This window comes from Lepidochelys kempii, chromosome 3 (assembly GCF_965140265.1).
Source record: "Lepidochelys kempii isolate rLepKem1 chromosome 3, rLepKem1.hap2, whole genome shotgun sequence".
In the NCBI taxonomy this organism is placed as follows: Eukaryota; Metazoa; Chordata; order Testudines; family Cheloniidae; genus Lepidochelys; species Lepidochelys kempii.
The window spans coordinates 110331484-110358024 of NC_133258.1; the positions used below are offsets into that span (position 1 = coordinate 110331484).

At 40.8% G+C, this 26541-nt stretch overlaps 1 protein-coding gene across 3 annotated transcripts; it reads right to left on the reverse strand.

The window, feature by feature from the left end:
* Positions 1-435: 435 nt before the first annotated feature.
* On the reverse strand, positions 436-25873 carry FBXO30 (F-box protein 30). Of its 3 annotated transcripts, XM_073337538.1 has the most exons (4): positions 25646-25873; positions 19651-19756; positions 4419-6516; positions 436-3423 (listed from the first exon to the last, which is right to left on the reverse strand). In XM_073337538.1, the coding sequence occupies exons 3-4, from the start codon at positions 6498-6500 to the stop codon at positions 3220-3222; spliced, it is 2286 nt and encodes a 761-aa protein (XP_073193639.1). In that variant the 5' UTR covers positions 6501-6516; positions 19651-19756; positions 25646-25873; the 3' UTR covers positions 436-3219. The 3 variants fall into 3 exon arrangements, with proteins under 3 accessions (XP_073193639.1, XP_073193641.1, XP_073193640.1); XM_073337540.1 differs by lacking the exon at positions 19651-19756; XM_073337539.1 differs by lacking the exons at positions 19651-19756; positions 25646-25873 and adding an exon at positions 6763-10826.
* Between the last annotated feature and the right edge of the window lie 668 nt (positions 25874-26541).

Below are 26541 nucleotides of genomic sequence, written 5' to 3' on the forward strand. Positions count from 1 at the left end.
TTTTCCTTATTACTACTTCCAGTTGGAGCTTTTTGAATGAGTTATAAGGATAACTGATAGAACTAGATTAATCAAAAGCCACTATCTTTAATTGTGGAGGAAAACCTACATAACAGCATGTGTCAGCTTCAAAAACAAAACATCAAAGTTGATCATTGTTTTAATTATGTGGAAATCAACACATATTGAGAAGGAATTTACATTCTTCAGGAGTATAAAGTGAATTTGGGTTTAGAGATTAAGTGTATTTATAGATTATGTATCTTCCAGTTTTCAGAAGTCTGATTTGACCATGAAATTCCCTTGAGTTAATCTGATTTTTAAAATATTCTTAACTGCAATCCAATAGCCAGCCATAGAGTGCCACATTTAAATACTGAAAGAAATGTTCAGAAGCTTAACAAAAAATACGGTAAATTCATACTAAATAAAGGGAAACTCCAAATGTATTTTATTAGAATTTTAACAGACACTGCAAAAAAAATTGCCTAATGATTGAAAACAACATTTTTAAAAGGTAGCAATGCAGCATCAAGTAAAAGACAAAGAATGCAACTTCTGTGTACATATGCTGTAAAGGAGATTGTAACAGAGAAATCAGGATTTGGGGAAAATGAGAGATATTTTTAAAGTCCCAGGACAAATATGAACAAAAACAGCCTAGTTTGATAAACTGATTACATATTGCTGATGTTTTACAGACTGCATAGCAGTGTAAAATAAATGCTGTTATACTAATTACGTAATGTATTCCTGCATATGAAACAATTTACAAGCAGAAATTTTGTTTACAGCACTGATATTTTAATAGCTCTAGATTTTCATAAAAATAGAAACTTATATTTAACAAAAAAGTCAGTATCTAACATTTGAGAACAAAAGTGCATGTGTTGAGAATGTAGTGTTATCTGTCAAGATGAAAATATCTAGTATTTAAAATGCCTATTTTAACAAAGCAGCAGAACCGATTTTACTTTAGCTGCATATTTGCACTGAGCTACAGGCTACATTCTGTCAACATAAGCCCTTGCAGTACCCTCTTCTCTCTAGAGAAACACCTCTGCCCAGCCCAGTTGTTCTACAGGAAGCAGGATCCTGGTAGTTACAAAGAACACTAAGTACCAAAGTCACAGAAGTCCTTGGCTAAGTGAATATCTATTACCTTGGGAGGCAGCTTTAAAGATGCATCTAAATAGTCTGAGTTCTTCCAGTATAACAGCTACTTCTGGAAGTCAGGGAAAGGCAGCAAGGGTCCATTACAGCTAAGAGATACAGTGCTGAAAGGGAAATTTTCCCTGCAAGAGACCGGAGGTTTCTTTTCTCTTGGTTTTGGGAGTAAACAGCATTACCAACAACTAGAGGGCAGGGAAGTAGGGATCCTTCTACCTCCAACTAAAACCTAATTTGTATGTCCAAATTACTATATCATACATGTTCCCTGCAGCCACCACCATGGATATGTATGGAGAGTTACTGAAAACAGATGAACTTTTTTTTTTCCAGAGGGTTCTTCCCCAATTTGCTCCCATCCAAGGTGGGAGGAAGAAGTGTGAAAAGAGGACACATGATCACAAGATTCAGACGTTCTAGAGAACAGGATGCAGAGAGCTTGTTTTGCTTGAGCTCTTCAACAGTTTTGTCATATGGCATTGAAGAACTGGGTTTGGTTTCTTTCTGGAGCATCTTTAGCATTCTGAACAGAAAAGGGCAATGACTGTTTAGCTGGATTGGACCCAGAATGGACAATACACAGATGCTGCAATTGTGAACTGTAGCCAGGTTAGCCATAAACAAGTATCTCCTATAGAAGTTACAAGCTTTAAATGTAGCCATTTTTGTAGCATCCTCTTAAGAGTATCTTGTTTTACCTAAAATTGAAATACATTCTATATTTCATTGTTCCAACCTCTGGTTGGTTTCTGTTTTAGTGTGTGGCACAGTTACCAAGTGCAACAGTCCATGGTCACCAACATAAAAGTCTGAAAGTCATTTTGAATTAAGCTATTATACTTTTGCAATTATCAGGGCATTTCTCATAGCACATACTTCCTATTCACAAAATGCTATGCAAGTTTCTACATTACAGGAGACTGTGGAAACAATTTAGAGTTGTTCATTTAATCAAAGTTGTGGCTGAACAGAACATTTTGGATATGCCTTATGCAACTTATGGAAACTGCCTCATCTTATGAAGATGATACATTTTGATACACTTAGGCAATTAAAATGCCCTCAACTAGTGTAGCATTTTTATAGACAAATTAACAGAAACAAAAGACAATACATGTTACAATACCATAAAACAAGTTAAGCCCTTTTGTTATCTGCATTTTAAATCCACAGTTGTGCATCCCATATTCCAATTTATGACCAGAAATAGGAAGATTTTGTTCAAGCATTTTCTCCCTTAATCAACTACAGGATTGGGGAATGGGATTTTTTTTTAAAAAAAGTGATTTTTAACTCAAATGCCAACTAAGGGCTAATATTTCATGGTTTTAACTTCAAGTGAAATAACTGTTAGTTCCCAAGAAAAGTAACAACTGCTGAAACGTCAAAAGAAAGTTGTGCTAAAATTAATCTGCCATAAATCAGAGTTCACTTAGCTCATTGCTACATATTTTAAAAAATTCATATCCTAGGTCACATGTATATTAACTAGGATGAGCACTAGAACACTGATTAAACTAAGAAATTCGCACACGTGCTTAAAAAGTCAAGGGTTTGTCTGAGACATCTACTTCAAAGTTCTGAATAGTGTTCAGCTTTTGAACGTTTAGTAATTTGTAACAAGACCAAACACACAAAATGTGTTTAGTCAGGATCTTGTCTCACTACAACTCAAAGTATCCTATTTGAATGTGCATACCTTTAGAAGTCCATTTCTGAAATATTATTAATTCAGCAAAAATATGGGCACCAGTGAATCAGGAAAAAAACAAACAAACATACATTAGAGAATTTTTTTTAAAATTATATAAGTTAGATAAAACTACCCTGTCCAGCAAGTTCCAAATTTTTCAGACATTAAGGCAACTTTCAATACTTTCAACTAAACAGTATTATAAAAAATAAATGTCACTTCAAAACATTATATACATAGTGACAGAGTAGATTTAACTAGAAATTATCTTTAGTACATTAATAAAGTGTCACATAGTATTACACAGAGGTTATATCAGGTGCTTGAGTGTATGTGCAAGTGAAGTGACATAGCATTTAAAGTACAGGTTTCAAGACAGAGCGGAGTGAACGTCCTTCTTTAGTGAGTTCTCGTGTTACACACATACATGGCAGCGGGACAGCCTCCTCCCTTCTCTCTACAGCATTATAATTACATTTCTTCAAGTGGTCAGCCATGCTTACAATGTCAGCAAACTTCCATTCATTCACAGTACAAAAAGCTGTACTGAACCGCCACACCTGGAAAACAAGAACATGCTTAGTGTCAAATTGTTCTTTGTAAACAGAGAATCAAACTAGTACTACCATGAACACTTCGTTTTGTAACTAATTTGGGTCCGCCCATTAATTACAGCTAAATCAACATTATCAGCTTGTACTGTTTACTAAGTTCCAGTCAGTAATATCCACCTTGACTTTCAGATTCTAGGCTGACTTTACAAGATGGAAGTTTGGGGCAGGAGCTGAGGTGGGGAAGAGAATTATTTTACTTTTAAAATAAACACATTTGATCAGGAAGTTACATGTCAGGCAAAAACATTGTGTGGTTTTAAGTCAGCGTGGTTCTAGTTTGAAAAGTAAGGTTCTGGTTATCAGTCGTGCTGAGTATCTTCAAGTCCAACTGAAGAGAAAGGAGATGCAGGTACTCAGCTCTTCATGTAACGTGTAACTTGATGCTTGATTTTTCAGGTCACTTGAATGTTTAAAAATTATTTACTTACTTGATGAAGGCACTCAGAACCATGGCAAGAGACATGATATAAACACCCAGATAGAACTTAGAATTTTAGAATCTATATACTATTTAAAACTAGACAAAATTCCCGCTTTCAGATATATATAGTATTAAATAAAGTTATGGAAGCAGATTTCTGATTTCTAGATAAATATTTCAATTTTTCCCAGTATTACAGAACTATTACTTTACACAAGTAAAGTTACACAATAGAAACAATGAACAGGAATTACCTCAAATCCCATTCCCCAAACTGTTGGGGATACGTTGAATGTGCTGGGAAGGTGACAACCAAACTACTTACTGTAGCACTTTTTTTTTTTTTTCATATTGGCTCTCAGAATAAATAGCATTGGGTTCCAGAGAAGATGGTCTTTTTTAAGAGACACCATGTCGTCAATTAACCTGAATACATATTATTTGGAGGGGCGAGGGGATGTTAGGGAAAACAGTCATCCTCAGGACAAGAGCAGATATGTCCCATACCTTCCTATCTTACCTTTTCTTTTATTTGCCATGAAGAACTTCCATCTGGGTACTTTCTCTTTTCCCAAAGCAGTATGACCATTCCACGTGCTTGAAGCAAGCTTTCACATACATCTCTCATTAATCGTGACACTCTTGAAAGCTGACACAAACTAAAGCCATCTAGAAAACCAGCAATATGTTGTAGAACCTCAAAAGGAAGACTACTCAGATGGTCACTACATGGACCAATGAGGCAGCTTTTAGCTGGTTCTACTAATACTGTAGATATACAAGGCTGAACTCCAAATGACCGCAGATGGCGATCATGAATAATCTTTGCCCCTTGTGTTGAAGGACAAAACCTACGTTGAGAGTAAGTACACCCATAGTATGCCAAGGGACACCTCTGTTCCATCCAGCCATTGAGACCAGCATGAATGTCACCATGCACATTCTTAAAATGTGAAGAAAATTCATTTCGCCTAAACAATTGTCCACAAACAAATGTAAACATTGAACGCTGTTTTGTTTGGTATCTAGCCACACATTCCAATACCAAGTCCAGCCCAAGTGTCTGAAAAGGACTTGGATTTGAGAGCTGTGGGTTGGCATGATCACATGCTGAAGCTGAAGCTATTTCCCCTACCATTGTATTTGTGGCCAATATCGCAGATGGGAGGGAAAATGTTTGAGTCCCAAAATCAATGTGATATCCATCAACAATGTGACTATCTGATATCCCCCTACCACCCGGAGAGTCTCCTAGACAGAACAGCAAAGCTGCTGTGATTAGATCTATCCCCTGAAGACCCATAGGGTCTTCTGTTATCTCCAAATCTGATGTATCAACAGCTTTGTCTTCCTTTGGTGTAGACCAACAGTGGTTAACAAGAAAATTGTATGATCGATGATGAATCAGAGAAAACACATCTACATTTCTCAACCTTTCTTGTTCCAATTGCCTCTCTAACACTTCCTCTCCACTGGAGTCATGTGGCAGTTGTCTATGGTTAACAGTGCCATTAAATAAACTGTGTGGCGTTATTACTTCACTAAGTTGTTGTGCTGCTACAGGAAAGGAGCTGCAAGACTTCAGTGCTCCACCATCAGGAGATGCAATACATTCACTACTTGCTACATTAGATGGTTTTGAATCACACACATCTAGATCTTCATTCTGGTCCAACGCCTCTGTACCTATATTTTCTGCATGAAAACCATTACACAAAGCAGAAGCATTACCATGATTCACACTGAAGTCATGTTTTTGCACTACATCATAACAAAAATCACTTGAACCATTTTGTTCCGATTGTGAATTTTGACTCAAGACATCCAAGTCAATTCCACCAACTGCTCCCATGTTATCTTCATCTGGATATTCATGGTCTGACAATTTACTCTGGATACATCCATTAGCAGTTTGTTCTTTAATCTGAAAATCTTCATTCATCCCATATGGCAAAATACATAGTCTTGAACTTAACATGCTTATGTCTCTTGTAGCAGTGTTCAGTATATCTAATGCAGCAGCTAAACTCTTAGTAGTTTCCACAGTAGCTTGATAAAGTGCACTGTAGGAATCTTCATCTGCAGGTACCAACCCATTTGAAAGCACTGTGTCAGGAGCACTTGACTTAACAGAAGTCTGCTCTCTAGGTTCTGATAGCGGATCAGCTGCTTTTGACATCATAGTTGCTACTTTGAGGGATTCTAATAGCATGCGCTGGTCTTGAAGGGCTAAAGCCATGTCTAACTGCTCTACTTCATCAACATCTTTACTTAGATTTTCATAAGATTTCCGGTCTGCATAACTGACTGGCCATCTATTCCATTCCATAGTGCAGCATACCACACTTGCAGGACAAGTTTCTAGATGTTCAGCAATTTTGTTTCGGGCTACATTAAAGGGACATCCAAAGCCACTATTCAAACAAGGCACTCTTTCAAATGGACACAAAATGCGATGCTCCTCAGCTTTGCATGAATGAAAGACTGCTCCACAAACCAGCGGGCAGCCAATCAAGTCACAGGAAATTCCAGTCTCTGGTCTGGTCATGCAACGCCGACTGACACAATTGACACAGTGTAAATGCTGCTGATGTTCCTCCATGATTGCAAGTCCAGCTCTGGGCAGGGAGAGGAAGAGAAAGGAGATAAAACAATCTTAATTTTAACTCAGTATTCGTTAAAGTTTACTAATAAAACAAGTAACTACATATTCTTGGTCTATAATGTATACAGAGGTATAAATGAACAGTACACTAATTGATCACAAACCATAAGTACAATAATAAGTAACACTTTACAAAAAAAAAAAAAAGAGTTTGAGTAACAGAGAAATGAAGGTTACTCAACTGTCACTGTTACTCAACTGTTATTCAAGATGGAGAACACAGCAGGACAAGAGGCAAACCTCTTAAATGCTAGTCTCTTCCCCTCTGAATCCACCATAGGATCAGTAAGCCCGAAGCAAGGTGCAGGAACTCATAAAAAATACATTTATAAAGAAAACAAATGAGCTAAAATTTCTAATATTAATCCTAACTAAGAAATCTAACTAAGGCACCAAATCTTTAAAGAAGATGGGTAAGTCTGGAGATGTTCCTAGTCCATCTGCTGCCACAGTTGAAAAGTAATAAGGTAATTGGAGTGTCATGGTGCCTTTTACAATCTTGCCCATAAAACACTGAGAAACAGCGAGGGGAAGACAGTAGGGGGGCACTCCAATGGCCACCAGCAAAGCTGCACTGCTAGTGCATCCCATGAGTGGGAATGTGCAATGGTCACTCAAAGAAGAAATCAAGTTACACTGTTTTAAAGTGACCTCAAACAAGATCATGGACACTTCTTTTAAACTTAAATTTTTTAAATAATTTCACACCTTTATGCAAAATGTTTGCTCAAAGCTCTAGCATGCAGCAGTTTTACTATTCTTTCTAATTTGCTAACCCCCTCCCCCCCACTCCATCGGTAAAAACAAAAAGGTGCATTTCCAGGTGTCCTAAATGGCTTTTTCTCCTCCCTATTTGGTTATGCTAATACTAGTGAGAAGATGGGGGAGCAATAAAGAAACTCCACATAACTGGAGTCATGTGATCAGTTTTTTTGTGAAGCAGCCACGACTGTAAAGCACTTTGGCACTAGAAAGTTGGATTCCTTGTTCTGATTTGGAGGGCAGAGTAAACATGGCATTCCATGTTTCCCCACTGCAAACATTTGTATTTGAAAGTACATTGCATTACTATGTTTCAAAGTCAGTTTATCCTCCCCCCACACACACACATTTTTAAGATACAGGGGCGGAATACACTTAAAATTAGAGGGCAGAGAAAAGGAGACAATTGCTCAACAACATGTTCTTCACATTCACATGCTGTTCACATTCAGTCCATGTTTACCCCAAACCTTTGTGGTTAAACTATTAATCTTGGAAAAAATAAATTTACAGGTTGCTCATTTATGCTTCAACCCCTTGCGTTAGCACAATTAGCAATCTCACAATATCACAAGCATCATACTGCATCACTCCATGATTCTCATGACATGTTTTACTGAAAGACTACACTGATGAAGTATGGAAAATATTCTTAAATCTTTAATTTTTTGTAGAGACTTAAAGGAACAGAACAAATGTACATCCCTCTGCCCACCAATAAATAAATAAATAAGTTTTCTAAAAATAAGCTGAATATAAAACTTAAAGTTGATAGAACAGAAATGTTTCCATGTTTGATTTTTATTTCCAATGGCAAAGAAATATACCCTGCAATGTTTTCAACTCAAGCAATGCAGCAGTATGCTATTGCAAAAACTCTGAAATGAAATTAACTGACTATAAATAAAAATGAAAGTGACTAGAATTTTTTCATTGTCTAAACTGACAAATGTAAGTAACCAACCAACGAACTCACAAGTTTTTATATGTTTTATTTTTTAGTAACTTAAGGTGGTTTTGTCACAGAATGCTATTCATGGGATTTTAAATCTATGCTCTTCTGATGCTTAAAGTTGTCTTGAAGTTCAAAATGTGAAGTATCAGCCCCCTAAATTTGAATAATTCAAATGTTTTGGCCACCCACTCTGCTGAACTCTACTAACAAAGAAACATATGTGCTGCACTTGATAGGCACAACACAGCTGGTTTATTTTTCCCCACTATGAAGAGTTCCTTTTTATTTATATGTAACAAATTAGCTTTTCATCATATGTTGTAAATAGTTTACCAATCACTAAAGTTATGCAATTAGTCAAAGGCTTCTTGCATATGTCCTACAGATTAAGTCAGTGTCTAAGGAAATTCTTTAATGAAGTTTTAAAATGTTTTGACTGTAAATAATTAAAAGGAGGGTGGGGGAAGAAAGGTCCGTAACAGAATTTTCCCATAAATTTTCCATTCTGCCAGGAGTGCCTTTTAAGATGACTCCTGCACAAATTTCTAAACTGAACAGAAATAGTTTAAAAATGGCCTCTTTACAGCTATGGAAAAATATTTCCCTCCCCTTCGGATTCTATTAGTTGAAAAGGAACATCGAGCAGGTTATTCAAAGAAAGCATCCTTTTTCACCATATTAGAATTACTTTCTCTGATAGGACCACCCCACCCTGCACACACACATACACACACACACAGCTTGCAATCTGTTTCTACGAAGCTAGGAAAACTAAAGGGCATAGAGAGTTCCACAGAAGAGGGTCTGCTTGCAAGACCATGTTGCAAGACCATTCCAAGCTCAAAAGAGGATCTTTGTTTGCCCCCGTTTCATATCTCTGCTCTCTAAATAAAAATTCTGAAGCACAACAGTCACTCACTCATGACCTCCCTCCCAGTCCAGGGTGAAGAGAGGGACCCAAAAAAGTAGGACTCATGGTGATGGAAGAGAAGCTTGTCTTTACTATTGTTGAAGTAGTAGAGGCTGCTATTTTGGAAGCGGTTGAGAACTGTATCATTCTCAGGTTGGGAAGAGAGATGCTTTCAGGGCTGCTGGGGATAAGGTACGTGGTGATGCCTGGGAGGAGGCCATATCCACATTGGGTTTATGTGAAGGACTGTCATGATTCTGGGATCGGGGCAGCAACTGCGTTAGTAAAATGAATATTGGGGAGGGAATGCTGTGTGTTTTTAGAAGAAAAAGTAAGGATTCATATTGAAAAAAATTACAACCAGCTACATTCACTTTGGATCATAGAAATTAGCTAGTGACAAAAATTAATTTTGCTAACATGTTCAGCTAATCCCAACGGATATACTGATAATCCTTCAAAATCATACATTGAAACTGTCAACCCATACCAAAACGTGAAAATAGAAAAGCAAGTTTATTGAAGGGGAGAAATTCCCCAAAATTTCCCATCACAAAGTGACCTAGTCATTGAACGTAGAGTTGAAGGGAGTGTGTGTGGGTAGGGGAGAAATAGCCCTGTAGCAGCAAGGCTTGGTTTATTCAGTTTTCCATAGTTATTTTTCAAGAGAGCTACAAACATCGTTAAAAGTGACCAGTGACTTCACTAACTCAGCTGCAGCCCAGATCAAACAATGATGCACATCGTCGAGAAGTGCCTGCTAACCAAATTTGGCGGTGGACTCCGAGAGCTCCACTTGGCCACTAAGAATGCTATTGCTTGGCTCTGTGAATACAAAAGCGGGAAATAAATAAATAAATCAATGTAGCCATCATGAAACACTATCTTTAAATAGACTATATAAGTTTATACAAGAGCATGCTACTATAGCACTAATGCACCCTAGCAAGCTATATTAGTCTTTGAAGTCAGATTGTGTGAAATTTGAGCTCTGTGATTAGTAAATAATCTTTTGTTAAGTTCCCAGCCTCTTCTCTCAGCCATTAGCTGACATTCACTAGTACTGAGTCAAGTATTTATTACACACATCCAGACAAAATTTAAAGTGTCTGGGGAGGGAGGACGTGGTGGAGACTTTTCAAATAAACCTAATGGGCACTATATAAATGCCAGATCAGACACTAAAATTTAATCACTTATACTAGGCAGACTCAACTAATTTAGCCTAGTATTCGCTAGGTGTTTGTGTTTGCACTAAATGTATATCTGCTTCTTAATAAAAATATTTTAAAAAAATACTTTAGAAGTGGATTTACATTTTCAGGAGGCAATGAGTACTTCAAATTCACCAAAATTCTGCATGCTGCACACTTAGGACTTCAGAACCCCAGCTGATGAAGTGTAATTGTGTCAGTAGTGTTTTATTCGTATCTTATTACCAAACTTCAAATCTTTTTGGATATTCTTTTCATGGATTTGTTATTTTAATCCCTGCTAATCAACACTGAACATCTACAGTGGACTTTCACTGGTTTAAACCAACCATGAACTCACTGATACACTGACAGTGTTTTAAAGTAACCTAAAATCAATTAGAAAAGGAGTACTTGTGGCACCTTAGAGACTAACCAATTTATTTGAGCATGAGCTTTCGTGAGCTACAGCTCACTTCATCGGATGCATACTGTGGAAACTGCAGCAGACATTATATACACACACAGAGATCGTGAAACAATACCTCCTCCCACCCCACTGTCCTGCTGGTAATAGCTTATCTAAAGTGATCATCAAGTTGGGCCATTTCCAGGACAAATCCAGGTTTTCTCACCCTCCACCCCCCCACACACAAACTCACTCTCCTGCTGGTAATAGCCCATCCAAAGTGGCAACTCTCTACACAATGTGCATGATAATTAAGGTGGGCCATGTCCAGCACAAATCCAGGCTCTCTCACCCCCCCCCCTTTTTTTCCCCCAGGGACACACACACACAAACTCACTCTCCTGCTGGCAATAGCTCATCCAAACTGACCACTCTCCAAGTTTAAATCCAAGTTTAACCAGAACGTCGGGGGGGCGGGGGGGTTAGGAGAAAACAAGGGGAAATAGGCTACCTTGCATAATGACTTAGCCACTCCCAGTCTCTATTTAAGCCTAAATTAATAGTATCCAATTTGCAAATGAATTCCAATTCAGCAGTTTCTCGCTGGAGTCTGGATTTGAAGTTTTTTTGTTTTAAGATAGCGACCTTCATGTCTGTGATTGCGTGACCAGAGAGATTGAAGTGTTCTCCAACTGGTTTTTGAATGTTATAATTCTTGACGTCTGATTTGTGTCCATTTATTCTTTTACGTAGAGACTGTCCAGTTTGACCAATGTAAATGGCAGAGGGGCATTGCTGGCACATGATGGCATATATCACATTGGTGGATGTGCAGGTGAACGAGCCTCTGATAGTGTGGCTGATGTTATTAGGCCCTGTGATGGTGTCCCCTGAATAGATATGTGGGCACAGTTGGCAACGGGCTTTGTTGCAAGGGTAAGTTCCTGGGTTAGTGGTTCTGTTGTGTGGTATGTGGTTGTTTGGTGAGTATTTGCTTCAGGTTGCGGGGCTGTCTGTAGGCAAGGACTGGCCTGTCTCCCAAGATTTGTGAGAGTGTTGAGTCATCCTTTAGGATAGGTTGTAGATCCTTAATAATGCGTTGGAGGGGTTTTAGTTGGGGGCTGAAGGTGACGGCTAGTGGCGTTCTGTTATTTTCTTTGTTAGGCCTGTCCTGTAGTAGGTAACTTCTGGGAACTCTTCTGGCTCTATCAATCTGTTTCTTCACTTCCGCAGGTGGGTATTGTAGTTGTAAGAAAGCTTGACAGAGATCTTGTAGGTGTTTGTCTCTGTCTGAGGGGTTTTAGCAAATGCATCGCAGAGCTTGGCTGTAGATGATGGATCGTGTGGTGTGGTCAGGGTGAAAGCTGGAGGCATGTAGGTAGGAATAGTGGTCAGTAGGTTTCCGGTATAGGGTGGTGTCTATGTGACCATTGTTTATTAGCACTGTAGTGTCCAGGAAGTGGATCTCTTGTGTGGACTGGACCAGGCTGAGATTGATGGTGGGATGGAAGTTGTTGAAATCATGGTGGAATTCCTCAAGGGCTTCTTTTCCATGGGTCCAGATGATGAAGATGTCATCAATATAGCGCAAGTAGAGTAGGCTCCAACCCCTCAGACAGAGACAAACACATTGAAACAGATTGATAGAGCCAGAAGAGTTCCCAGAAGTTACCTACTACAGGACAGGCCTAACAAAGAAAATAACAGAACGCCACTAGCCGTCACCTTCAGCCCCCAACTAAAACCCCTCCAACGCATTATTAAGGATCTACAACCTATCCTAAAGGATGACTCAACACTCTCACAAATCTTGGGAGACAGGCCAGTCCTTGCCTACAGACAGCCCCGCAACCTGAAGCAAATACTCACCAAACAACCACATACCACACAACAGAACCACTAACCCAGAAACTTATCCTTGCAACAAAGCCTGTTGCCAACTGTGCCCACATATCTATTCAGGGGACACCATCACAGGGCCTAATAACATCAGCCACACTATCAGAGGCTTGTTCACCTGCACATCCACCAATGTGATATATGCCATCATGTGCCAGCAATGCCCCTCTGCCATTTACATTGGTCAAACTGGACAGTCGCTACGTAAAAGAATAAATGGACACAAATCAGATGTCAAGAATTATAACATTCATAAACCAGTCAGAGAACACTTCAGTCTCTCTGGTCACGCAATCACAGACATGAAGGTCGCTATCTTAAAACAAAAAAACTTCAAATCCAGACTCCAGCGAGAAACTGCTGAATTGGAATTCATTTGCAAATTGGATACTATTAATTTAGGCTTAAATAGAGACTGGGAGTGGCTAAGTCATTATGCAAGGTAGCCTATTTCCCCTTGTTTTCTCCTAACCCCCCCCCCCCCCCCCCCCCACGTTCTGGTTAAACTTGGATTTAAACTTGGAGAGTGGTCAGTTTGGATGAGCTATTGCCAGCAGGAGAGTGAGTTTGTGTGTGTGTGTGTGTGTGTGTGTCCGTCCCCGGGAAAAAAAGGGTGGGGGGGGTGAGAAAGCCTGGATTTGTGCTGGACATGGTCCACCTTGATTACCATGCACATTGTAGGGAGAGCGGTCACTTTGGATGGGCTACTACCAGCAGGAGAGTGAGTTTGTGTGTGTATGGTGGGGGTGGAGGGTGAGAAAACCTGGATTTGTGCTGGAAATGGCCCAACTTGATGATCACTTTAGATAAGCTATTACCAGCAGGACAGTGGGGTGGGAGGAGGTATTGTTTCATGATCTCTGTGTGTATATAAAGTCTGCTGCAGTTTCCACGGTATGCATCCGATGAAGTGAGCTGTAGCTCACGAAAGCTCATGCTCAAATAAATTGGTTAGTCTCTAAGGTGCCACAAGTACTCCTTTTCTTTTTGCGAATACAGACGAACACGGCTGTTACTCTGAAACCTAAAATCAATTGTCCATAACTAGGGCTATGATTATGTCATGGAGGTCACGAAAACCGTGACTTCCAGAAACCTCCATGACATTTTCTGCTTTGGGGTTGGACTGGTCTCAGCAAGAAGCCCCGCAGCTCTCAGCTGCTGCTGGTGGTGGCCCACAGCAGCTCCTAACCACTGGGCAGCAGGGGGACCCCGGGGCTCCCTCCCTGGGGGTCCCTCAGAGCTCCCACTTGCCACGGGCAGCTGGGCTCACAGCTGCCCATCCATGGCAGTTGGCAGGAACCCCCCATCCCCAGCAGCCCAGCCATGGCAGGGGATCCCCCGCAGCAGCCCAGCTGAGGGGGGTGATGGGAGTCCTCCGGCATTGGCCCAGCTGCCAGGGTGGGGATTGGACCCCACAGTAGCCCAGCCACTATGGGTCCTGGACCCTCCTCCCTCCCCATTTTGTCAAAGATATTTTTAGGAAAAATCACAGGTCATGGGCTTCCATGAATTTTTGTTTATTGTCCATGACCTGTCCATGATTTTTACTAAAAATATTCAAAACAAAATCTGAGCCTTACATAACCCATAACACAAAATGTTTAAGTCTACATCAAAATGTGTACATTTTCCAATTGGGAAATTTAAGTTTAAGTAGTATTCATTTGTTTTAGGAATCATCAAATATATGAATGACAAGTTAGTTGCCATTACTACATTTAATTTTTCAAGCTAGCATACCTACTGAAGCCCCTCATTTTTCTTCTTCCATTTTCATTAGTTACAATATCTCTCACAGCTAAGCTTTTACATGATCCAGCAAGCAAAGAAATCTTTATTACTCAAATTTAAGGCTACAATCTTTTAAATGAAAAATGAGTCATTATTACTTCACTGAAAACAGGGAGCAAGAACCGTGAAACACTAATGTTTGTGTTAACTTGAAAAAAAGAAAAACTCTGGTAAAAAAGGATTTAGGTTTGAAGATACCTGAATGTTTAACAGTGTGTGAAAGTTGTTCTTTCAAAACAGTAATATAAAACTCGAAGAGTAAACAGATCAAGTAGTTGTGTTGCAATCATATAGAAATGACAAGGGAAAATATAAACGTTATTTCCAGATAGAACATGCCAGGAAAAGAACTGACTTATTTTATGTTACCCTACATGATATTAGTTACTTACCATACTTTGTCAAATTAGTGACTATACAAAGAACGAACAGCTGTACTTTTCCGATTATATAATGTCAGCAACTAGGTTCAGTTCATCTGAGAAGCTGAAGTATTTACGCTTGACTGTTACTAGCAGAGAAACCTAAAAATACATCCAGTTCCAGTGAGGTGACCACCGCTCTCAGAATTTGAAGGATCACTTGATGTTATTGTACATACAATATAGTCAGCTGACCAGATCAGCCAGAACATGCTTTGAAAACCTGCCATAATGAAAAGGATTAAAATTCCACCTGTTATGAACAACCTCATGATTATAGCTGTTGTGCTAATACAAATATTAAGACAGAGTTTAATAATGGCTTCAAAACGGTATCTTCTAGACCTTGTAGCAAGGCACCTCCTTCACCTCACTGGGCTCAACATTTTCCCCTCTAGCAGTTGGGGGCCAGGAGCAAATCAGTCCCACTTCAGAGAATTTTTATTCCTCAATCAGATTTTATTTTTGAATATTTACAAGGTGGGCCTCAGAGGAGGCCCAAGGAGTAAGCTCTAGCCAAATAAAGAGAATCAAGTTCATAACATAAAAAGGAAATACCTCTCCCTGTCACCTCTCTGGGGTGTTGCCTTGTTATGCTGGCTCTGGGGTGCCAGTCCTTCCCCAAACAGTCCATTAGCTGGATTGTTTCCCTTATAAGCAAGAAAGCAGTCTTCCAGCCAGGAAAAGATTTTTCTCCCTGCTGCAGCTTGTCTGTCTGTCTGACACACACGTGCACGTACCAGAAAAGGGGTTTTAAAAGGTCACAGGGAGCCCTTAATTGAACTGAGGTGTCCCTAAGTTCACCTGAAGTAACCTTTTTTCAGTTCATGGGGAAAAGAGCCTTTTACCATTCTAGGGCTCATATCAGTTTTCCACCACTTTCTGGTAGCTGTCCTGTCTCATTTTGTCACAACTTGCATAGTCAGGGTGCTAAAAAGGCCACTTTCCTACTTGCTTTACTTTTTAAAAAAGTTTCTAGCCCTTAAGATTTTGAAGGGAACCTTTCCAATGTGAATCAAGTATAAACTGATGTTATATCGTCTGCCCGACTCCAGACTGACCAATCTCTGTGCCTCTATTGCTCCTCAGCACCTTTTAAGCTGCAGCAGAATGAAAATTGACCAGTCTATTCAGAATCCTGTGAAACTGACAGTTACGTTCTAATGTTTGCTTTGGAAAAACATGGAGCAGAAATAGGCAATACAGCTAGTCACTGAAGAAGAGGACTCAAAAAATGAAGACAGACATCCCCTTTTAGCAGCCAGGTGGTTAATACAAAAGGCAGAATCCAGAAAGAGAACCCAGAAGGGAATCCTGGTAGTTTGGGGAGGATGTGGAAATATTTGGCATCTCACCTGGAATGGCTCCTGGACACTGCCACCCTACTGACCTTTCCATCTTTCATACTGGTTTTTCACCAGTAGATTGAGTCCTCTGTCTATTGTGTCTGGTAAAAATTTCACACCCTATATTTGAGAGGGTGGATTTATGTGCTGAGTGTAGGTGGGCAGGAGAGAGAGATGGGGAAGATTTATGATATGTGTTAGAAAACAACTGGATTGAAAGATTCTGGAGGACGAGGAGAAGAAAGGAGAAAAAAATACTGGAGAAGGTAAAGAACACAATGTAGATAAAAAGATAAGTACATGGAAGCAGGAGGAAAAAAAAACTGAAGACAACTCAGGAAAATATTCATCAGGATCCATCACAGGAGAAGGAACCCACAAAAGGAAAAATGGTGAACCAACCTGCCCCCCCCCCCAAAGAAATGCAAGTTTAAAGTGCATTACAGAAAATGGATAGGCAATGTTACAGTTAGATACAAAACAAAGTTAGACCTATTTTACTCTTTTAAACTACACGATGCATACTCTGATAGAAATTTTTCATTTTAACTAGTAAATTTAGTTCTCAGGTTAGTAAGTGTTAGGCAATTTTTTTAAGCTCTTACATAAATTTAAGCTCTTACATAATGTTCCCCAGCCCATCCTCCCCACATTCAAAAGTTTAAAATAATTTACAAAGTTAGAAAAAAGTGAGATAAGAACTCATTCTCTACTATAGCAGGACAATAACACTAACATTTAAAGTATGCATATTATTTGTAGCACTGTTTTTTTTCAGTTTTATTAAGTTTCAAATAATGGGGCAGATACATTTAACTGGAAGAGGGACATGCAAGTTCTATATCCTTGCTTCAACTAGAACTCTTCTGCTAAAAGAAGGCAGGTGATATACCACAACCTGTCATCCCTATGGGTTTTGACCAAAGGAGGGTAGCTTTAATGCCCACTGAGGGCTTCAGAGGAACAAAGGTGCTCAGATAAGTTGACTACAGCCATGACCTCTTCAAAGCTAATACAGCCTCTGCACCACAAAACAGAGGTTGCAGCCTCAACTTCCTGTTCAAACTTCCCTTCCCACTTCTGCAAGCAAGTGCAGACTGTGAGGGAAATTTAACCCGGTATTAGTTTCTTTATTGTAAATAAATAAAATCTTTATTTTAGTTGTAAATGCATACTATTATTAAAAATTAGTGACTGGAACTTAATTAACAACATCTAGTGTTATTTGGTAATCATTCATACGAAATAATTATCTAAAACAAGTAGATGGCCATGTATTATGCTGTACATATAGACACAAGGTACATTTAGACACGGATCTCAGTATATATTTAATACACAAGCCCTTTTATTTTACTATGTACAACAATTATTATGCAATTTTTAATTGTTTCTTGGATAAAGAAATATGTGGTTATTATAGATACAGCACCCAATGGTATTAGGCACTTCAGATAAATACAAAATATGGCACTTCCCTGATGAGTTTATAATCTAATTTTAAATTTATAAAACTAGAACAGTAAGGAGGATGAATTAGCAAGGGTAAGGGTTATAGTTTCAAGATTAAGCAGCTACTCAGCTGAGATATGCGCACGTCTTGATTCCATACGAATTTTTTAAGAGCAAATTAACACTTTCTGTAGCAAGAGTCAAGTGAGTTTTAGGAGATACTTGAACAAAGGTTTTGTTCAGAAAAAAGGAATTGAGAAGGCATGACTTCTCTGAAAACAGCATAAAAAAAGAGAGATCACTGACAAATTAATCTAATCCTCACAAAGCATATACAATGAACAGGATTTTGTATTTGATATGGATTTATAAAATCCCATAGTCCGTTTTCAGAAAAAAACTACCGTAAAGGCAACTTCATGTAGTTGTATGTTTCTCTCGTAATTAGGTCAAATCATATGTATTCAGTTTACAAGAGGTTTTCCCCCATAGCATCTAGAAGTCATGCTGGGTTCTTTTCTTCTCACATACCATCATCATCATAAGGTTCTGCAGGCCAGTTACATCTTCAGCAATACCTGTGCAAAGCAACTGCCCTCAAAGCATTTGCTCAGGTGTATACAACTAGACCAAGGCTTTTGATGCCCAAGAAGGAACAAAATTCCACTCCTTTTCTTAAAAGTGCTGGCTCTCCATGGCTAACATGAATAAAAAGCAGTAAACTTACTTTAGACACTAAATTCAGTAGAGAGAGCTCTGAAAACACACAAGGAACATACTACTAACTTTACTGTCACAAAGCATGACTATTTACAACCACCATACGATAGAAAGCAGAAAAACAACATTCACAACACTGTTTCCTGATATCTTATGGGGAAAATACCACTAAGAGAGATTCAGTTAGCATCTTATAGTTCTATGCATCAACAAACTATGTCTGACGAATGATCAAAACAAATACTATACTATTTGAAAGGCAAATGACCTAAAATCATGCCCGACGCAAAATTATAGTTGCTTCTAAATGAGACTCGGTAGAAGAAATAAAAATCCTCAGCACTTATTCCTTTTTAGATTTTAACATTAGTGAGAGAGTTTTATACATTTTACTAGTTCTAGGAGTTATAAGCCTGTCTCTAGGCCCCTTATGCCTCCGATTTCTTGTCTTAAAACCATCTCCCCACTCTCCAGAGTATTTATGATGACAGGGATCGGCAACCTTTGGCACATGGCCAGTCAGGGAAATCTGCTGGCGGGATGGGACGGTTTGTTTACCTGCCAGCGTCCACAGGTTTGGCCAATCACAGCTCCCACTGGTCACGCGCCGATCCAGGCCAATGGGGGCTACCGGAAGCAGCGGCCAGCACATCCCTCGGCCCATGCCGCTTCCCACAGCCCCCATTGGCCTGGAACGGTGAACCGTGGCCAGTGGCGGCTGCGATCGGCCGAACCTGTGGGTGCTGCAGGTAAACAAACCGTCCCGGCCCGCCAGCGGATTTCCCTGATGGGCTGAGCGCCAAAGCTTGCCAATCCCTGAATTAAGACTATTTCCTTCAGAAAGTCTTCTGACTATAGCCCAGAAATAGAATAATTTAAAGAAAAAACCCTTAGACCATTATACCACTTCTAGATTGGACCCCTCCAGCTGGTGCCTTTGACTACAAGACACCGGTTTTATTTTAGAATGCAAGCCTCTCTCAGGTGGAACTCAGGCTTCCCTCCAACAACCTTAAATAAATTAGGTAACATTGTCATTTTAAATCACCAGGATTTCCCTTTTGTGTTTTTGTGACACAGGTCTACCATGCTTTCTTGATCTCTTGCCCTATTTCCCAATTAACAGTCCAAAACTTTGATTAACCTTGGGCAATAGACTACTACAGGACAACTACACCTGGAGCAACTATACTTAATGCAAGGCTCAGGCACAAAAGCACTCTACCTGCTGAGACGGTGGCAGAGGGAAGTCAGCTAGAGAGCCAGTTTGGCTTCATGTGTAAATCACTTCTGAACTTGACCTCAGTACGACTGCTTGATTGTTGCAGACTCTGCAAAAGATGAAATAAAAAAAGATATAAGGCTTCATTTTTGACTGTAAGGATCACTCCCTAGTTGTACAATCCTCTAAAAAGAGTTATATGCTTGCCTATCTGGGACTGCAAGTAGGTTTGTATGACTAACATTTTGCAAAATTCTATATTCCACAAAGGACATATAAAATGTAATTAGTTTTATTATTAATCTTAATAAAGAACAGGGCAAACAGCTTTAGCACCAAAGATGGTAAGTTTTGCAACACTTGTCTGATGCCAGTTATCAGTCACACGAGATTGCTACTTCATAGATTTTAACGCCAGAAGCAATCATTAAGTTTATCTAGTCTGACCTCCTGCATAACATTCACATAGCGATTCCTGCATCTAGTTCAAAAACTGGCATCTTGAATAAGAACATATTTTAGTAAGATCTCCAATTATGAGTAAAAGGTTACAAGTTATGAAGAATTTAGCAAAGCCCATGAATATAGGATCTAGTGGTTAATTAGTCTTAAAAAATCTGCATTGTATTTCCAGTTTGAATTTGTGTAGTTTCAATTTCCAGACATTGGATTTTGTTAAGCATTTATCTGCAGCATTAAAGAGCCTTCAAGTGCCCTATCTTTGCCTTGTATATGCATGTAGCCACGCACTGCTAGTAGCTGTTAGGGGATATGGAGCACAGGGATGGTAAAAACAAAGGGGGGAAACGTATCCTTTAGGACGGTACCCTCTCTCAGAAAAGTTCTGTCTTCAGAAAAGCCAAATCAGAGGTTAAGAAACAAGGATGAGAGGGAAGCAGTCTGACCTAGAGAAGTAATGAGACACTGCACAAGGATAAGAAGAATTAATTATGCACCTGTGTTTATACTTATAAATGCAAAGATCTACATTAATGCATGATGGTTGACATTTTTAGCTGCACAACCAAAATCACAGCGCTACACACCCTCTTGCATATGTGATATATATTATTTCTGCAGAGGGTGTTAAGTTTAATACTTTAATTCATGCATGTTGTGGCAATTTTGCTGGGAAAACATCTAAATTCATGATCTTTGCCTAATTATAGATGTCAATCATAACATCTTGTTGAAACTTTGTTTCTGTGCTTTCTACACATATATTTGTAGGTGCCCACCTTGGAATGAACAAGCATATTTAAATGCAAACTGAACATATGAAAACCTGTGTCTAGTGATCAAGCACTGAAATGCAGATGCAATGCATTGTTGTGTAATTTTACATATTATGCATGTGTATCTGGGGATCTGATCATTCTTTTGTACTACTGTAGCACCTAGAGGCCCCAACCAGGCCCCCGTTTTTCATTGCACGAAGACAGTCTCTGTCCCGAAAGACCTTCCAATCTAAATAAACAAGACATACAACAGACAGGAGAATGATACACCATACATAGGATGATACACTAAACAGCAGGATGATCAGTTCCCTTAAGTTCATCCTGTGTGTTAAAATTTAAGAAAATTAATGTCCCTTCTACTTTCAGGAACTTAACTTCAGTATCATTAAACCATGCTTCATTAAACAATCCGAAACATTCATACTCATTGCAGTCTAGCATGTTTCCCCCCCCATTTGAGTTTTAAAGCATCAGAAATCATAGGCCTTTTTTACCAGGTAACTGAATAATACAAAACAAGGAGGAAAAACAATTCAATGTTTTTCATTAAGCTTTAAAAAGCCACTTTTGAGCTACAAGTAACTGAGATATCTAAGCCCCCAAAGTAACTTTCAGAATGTTATAAGGACATGTAAACAAGGGCTTAAAATTGAAGAGCTCTCTCAAATAGTTGCTAGGATGTACCTTTTAGCAACACAAAAGCGAATGTGTACTGATAACTGCCCAATGATAATATCTGTCAATATACTAGCTGTTTTATAGTTATTGAATTAAAATGAAGACGACTGTGTAAAGAAAAAAAGCTTGGCTCTTCAAGATTGTTTTGAGATGAATTTTTAGAGGACAATGAATCACCAATTTCTCATCTATATTTGCCAGTTAAAAACTGAAGTATTTTCCAAATGTCAGCAGACATGAAACTTAGATATATAATCCATGGGCTCCAAACAAGCATGCTTGTCCAAACCCTCTCAAGGACTGATGACAATAGTGACTCAGCTAAAACAGAGTGTTTTGAGTATTGCAATGCACTGTGGCTGTGGTAAACAAAGCATACTTTAAAAAAAACTACCTCATTTGTAACTGAGCTGTCACTCAAAACTGTTATGCTTCTGCACAGCACAGAAACATGCCCACATTCGGGGGGCGGGGCGGGGAATGGGACGGGACTACTGATTCTATAAGAGTTCTACTTCTAAGCCACTCAAATTTACCTTAACTGTAAGTATGATTGGCAAAACTGAAGATAATTTTAGCACCTACATGAAGTTTTTAAAAAAATGTTGCAACAGATACCAGTAGTTTGATGAACAACTTGAACCAAAGTCTTTTGTTAAATTGTTTTGTACTGACCATTACTTCTGCTAAGATTTTGTACTAAAAGACAGTGAGCTTACTAATTAGAAATTTAGCCACCAATATACCTTGTATTTGCTTTTAAAAACCCATTTGAGAGGATTTATTTCATAGTAGTGCTTAGAACAATTGTTTTGCCTTTGGCGAATGAAAAATTGTTTTCCATGTGATTATATTCCCTCCAATGATTAATAAATGTTCGTTGCATATTCTTTATATACGCGTGGTACTGAGAGGTATTTCAACATGAAAATATTTAGACATACTATATGTAAGTCACAGGTACTTTCATAATTACAGTGTATACAAAAAAAAAAAATGTAAAGACCTTAATTTTCAAAGTCAAGTTAGAAAATCCAAGAATTTAGGTTGCCCTTGCAACCTTAATTCTGCCCTCTTGTGTGTATGCATTACAATACAGTCTTTCATTACATGATCACATACTACTTTTAACAGGACCATTGCTTCATTCAGTGCAGAGAGGATGGACTATGCTCACAGAATGAGGCAGCTGTTCAATACTTCTTTTTATCCTCTAGCAGTGGCTCCTGCATACCATCCAAAGCCTTCAATTAACACAGAATTATTAATTTCCTTGTGGTCTTTTCTAGGGTATTCATCATCGTAACATCTGACTGACTGCCTCACTAACAAATGAATTTATCTCCACTGTGAGATAAGAGCATTATCCCCAGATGGGGAAAATAAGACAAGAGATTTGCCTAACGCCATACAGCGATTTAGCAATACAGACAGAGTTAGGATTCCTAACCCTATACTTACACCTCCAGACCACACTGGATTACTGACAGAGTGCAAAGCATCCACCTTATTTGCAGTGTGAGCACTCAACACTTCTGCTTATCAGGCTCCAAGTGTTTCAAGTTGAGCACCCAGAATATAAGAAGCACATAAGAAGCCCCCTGCCAAAATTTTGGTTTATGTGACTTGCGTAACATCACAGAGGAAGTCTGAAACAGAGGCAGGGAGAAAACTGTGCTTTCATGTGGCATTCACCTGCCTTGAACATGAGACCATCCTCTCTCTTCTTTCAGTCTCTTCCTTTCTTCTCTAAATACCTTTACACTTCTGCAACAAATGAGGCAAAGAGCATAAAAAAAGCCTCATACATACTAAGGTCAGAAGGGACCATTATGATCATCTAGTCCGACCTCCTGCACAACGCAGGCCACAGAATCTCACCCACCCACTCCTGCGAAAAACCTCTCACCTATGTCCGAGCTATTGAAGTCCTCAAATTGTGGTTTAAAGACTTCAAGGAGCAGAGAATCCTCCAACAAGTGACCCGGGCCCCATGCTCGAGGAAGGCGAAAAACCTCCACGGCCTCTTCCAATCTGCCCTGGAGGAAAATTCCTTCCCGACCCCAAATATGGCGATCAGCTCACACAAGCCTGATTCATTTCTCTACACCAAATAAAGAAACGCTCTTGTAGAAAAAAAAAAAATAGTACGTGATCATGTAATTAAAGGCTATCATAATGCATACACACAAGAGAACTGAATTAAAATTGCACAGACAGCCTAAATTTAGACATTTTTCAACTTTCAGCTGTTTGACTTCCCAACCTAAATAATATTCTTTTAACAGCTTTGTATGTGTAATTTCTTAAAACTTTTTTTAAAAAAGTAAAAACAAAAGTATATGCAAATATTGTGCATCTTTTGCAGAGTTTGAACCCTAAGCCTTCAAAACTGCAACACAGGTTGAGTTACAGGATTAGTTATATTACCTAGCAGTGACAGAAGGTTGTTATCCTGGGTGAGGTGGGGGATTGGGCTACGTTCTGGGCCCAGAGAAAGGGAAGGGAACCCAGCCCAGCTCTCTCTTTCCCCACTTCCTGGGGAGGTTATCAGCTGCTTGGGCTCCCAATGCAGGATGTGCTGCTGCTGCTTATTTGACATGTTAATAATACAAACAACAGAAGAGTAATGCGGATTTGAAAAGTTTCTCAGACAAATCTGAATGGAATTCCAGGGGACAAAGAAAAAACACTTACCCAACCCTACAGCTTTCTCCCTGCCAAATTGCAAAGGTGTTAAAGGCTTCTCAAAAATAAACTGCATGATTTTTTTAAAGCTAAAAGTTTTAGGCAAAGTCACTACCCAGCCCCCCTATATTTATGTTTGTTATTCTTTATTATCAGAGAATCGTAGAACTGGAAGGGACCTTGAGAAGTCATTTAGACCAGTCCCCTGCACTCATGGCAAGAGTATTATCAGTATTAATAAGTATTATCAGTTTCAGAGTAACAGCCGTGTTAGTCTGTATTCGCAAAAAGAAAAGGAGTAATTGTGGCACCTTAGAGACTAACCAATTTATTTGAGCATGAGCTTTCGTGCATCCGATGAAGTGAGCTGTAGCTCACGAAAGCTCATGCTCAAATAAATTGGTTAGTCTCTAAGGTGCCACAAGTACTCCTTTTCTTTTTAAGTATTATCAGTGTTCAGCTCTACTATCTCCTTTGTAGTTATATAGGAACAAGTTGCCTCCTCTTTTTTTATTTCAATGGATTAAGCAACTAACGGACCAAGTCCTCTCTTAGTTGGAACTGTCACTTATAATACTCACATAAAGGATCAGAGAAATCTTTAAGCAACTAGGAATTATTTGCTCCCTTTTCTATGAGTAAAAGAGCAAGACCGCACTGTGGGGCAGGGGCTGACTTTTTGTATTTGGATCACACCTAGCGAAACAGGATCCTGACCCTACTCTTTGGGGGCTCCTGTAATACATTTTTTTTTTATTAATATGAACAATAGCCGCAATGGGCAGGCTAAATAGAGGGGGAAAGCGACCATATGGCGAGCGTCTCCTCCACACAGCCATTGTGTGCTCCGCAAGAAACCTACCCAGGCAGCGGCCCTTACAGGGAAAAGGGGTGGGGAGCTAGACAGCAGGGGTGGAGCTGGTTCGCCAGCCACCCTAAATGGCATGTTACCACCACATACGCCCAACCGCAGGCTGGGATCGGTATTAAAGCCCAGCAGCCAAGGGAAGGGAGACACGATCCCCGCCCCCCGCCGGGCTGTCCCAGGAGAACCCCCCCGTGCAGCGAGAGATCCCCCCCCACCCTCTCCCGGGGCAGCAGAGAAGGGCGGCGGCCACCCACCCACGGCCCGGGCCACCCGTCCCCCGGGCCGTGGGGAGGAGGGAAACGCCCCTCCCCGGCCCCGGACTCTCCTGGGGGTGGCCGAGCTTCTCGCGGCTGCGGCCTCTCACCCCGCAGCACCTGAACTTTCACCGCCGCCGAGCCGGCGCGCGGCGGCTCCCGGCCCCAGGCCCGGCCCAGAGACCCCGCCCCCCTCTGCCCCTGGCGGCGCCGACGGGGAAGATGCGGACTGAGGAGAAAACGCCGCCCGGCCCCGGCCACTCACTCACCGTCCGCGCGGCGGCTCTGCCTCGGGCAGGGCCCTGTGCAGCCCCGCTGCCGGCCGCTCCTGCCTCCAACCGCCGCGCGAGCCGGCGGGAGGGCGCGCGCGCGCGCGGGGAGGGAGGGAGGGCGAGCGAGCCCCTCCGGATTCGACCCGGTTCCGGGGTGGAAGGAGGAGAGAGTGTGCGCGCGCCGACTCCTCCCTGGGACTGGCGCTGCCAGCGACGTCCCGCTGCCCCAGGTTCCATGCAGCGGGGGTGGGGCGGGTCGCCGGTGACGCTATGACGCACGCCGCAGGAGGGGAGGAAAAAAAGGGATAGATGGAACGTCCCACGGGATAGGGTGAGCGCGTGCGCGTCAAGTACCCGGACGTACGCCCGCCCGCCCGCCCCTCCGTGTGGGTTGCTCTGGGGACTCTGAGCTCAGTCATCGCCTCGGCTCCTGCTGAGGCGGGGGGCCCCCGCAGACGAGTGCGGATTGCGTTGGAGGTTGACGGCCGTGGGGGTGGGGCAGGCTTAAGTTCGTCACAGCGCGGGGGCTCGGTCCCCGCCCCGGGCCGCTGTCACCCCGCGAGGGCAACGGGCCCCGCGTTCTCTCGAAGCCGGACGCCAGCTGCGGCGCCCCCCCTCCCCCCCCCGCCGTGGGGGCGGCCCGCTGGAGAGGGCTGTTTTGATCGGGTTAAATGCTGGCTGGTGTTTTACACGGGCACGTTGTTCGGTGGGACCGTGCGTGGGCCCTGGGAAAAGAGAACGTTTTAAAAAATAACTTATTGCCCCTTTAAATCTGTTCCAAGAGTAGGAGCTGGACTAGCTGGAATGAATTAAATTCTGCCCCCCATGGGAAAAGCCAGGGGGAGCAGAGTGGGCCTGTAATTCGCTGCCAAAGGCGTACTTGCCTCATACCC

Bases quoted from the DNA above. Each gene is read 5' to 3' on its own strand.
- FBXO30 (XM_073337540.1), bottom strand. From the start codon at position 6,500: ATGGAGGAACATCAGCAGCATTTACACTGTGTCAATTGTGTCAGTCGG. The intron at 3,424-4,418 runs GTAAGATAGGAA...CTTGTTTTCCAG, and splicing joins CATGGCAAATAAAAGAAAAG to GTGTGGCGGTTCAGTACAGC.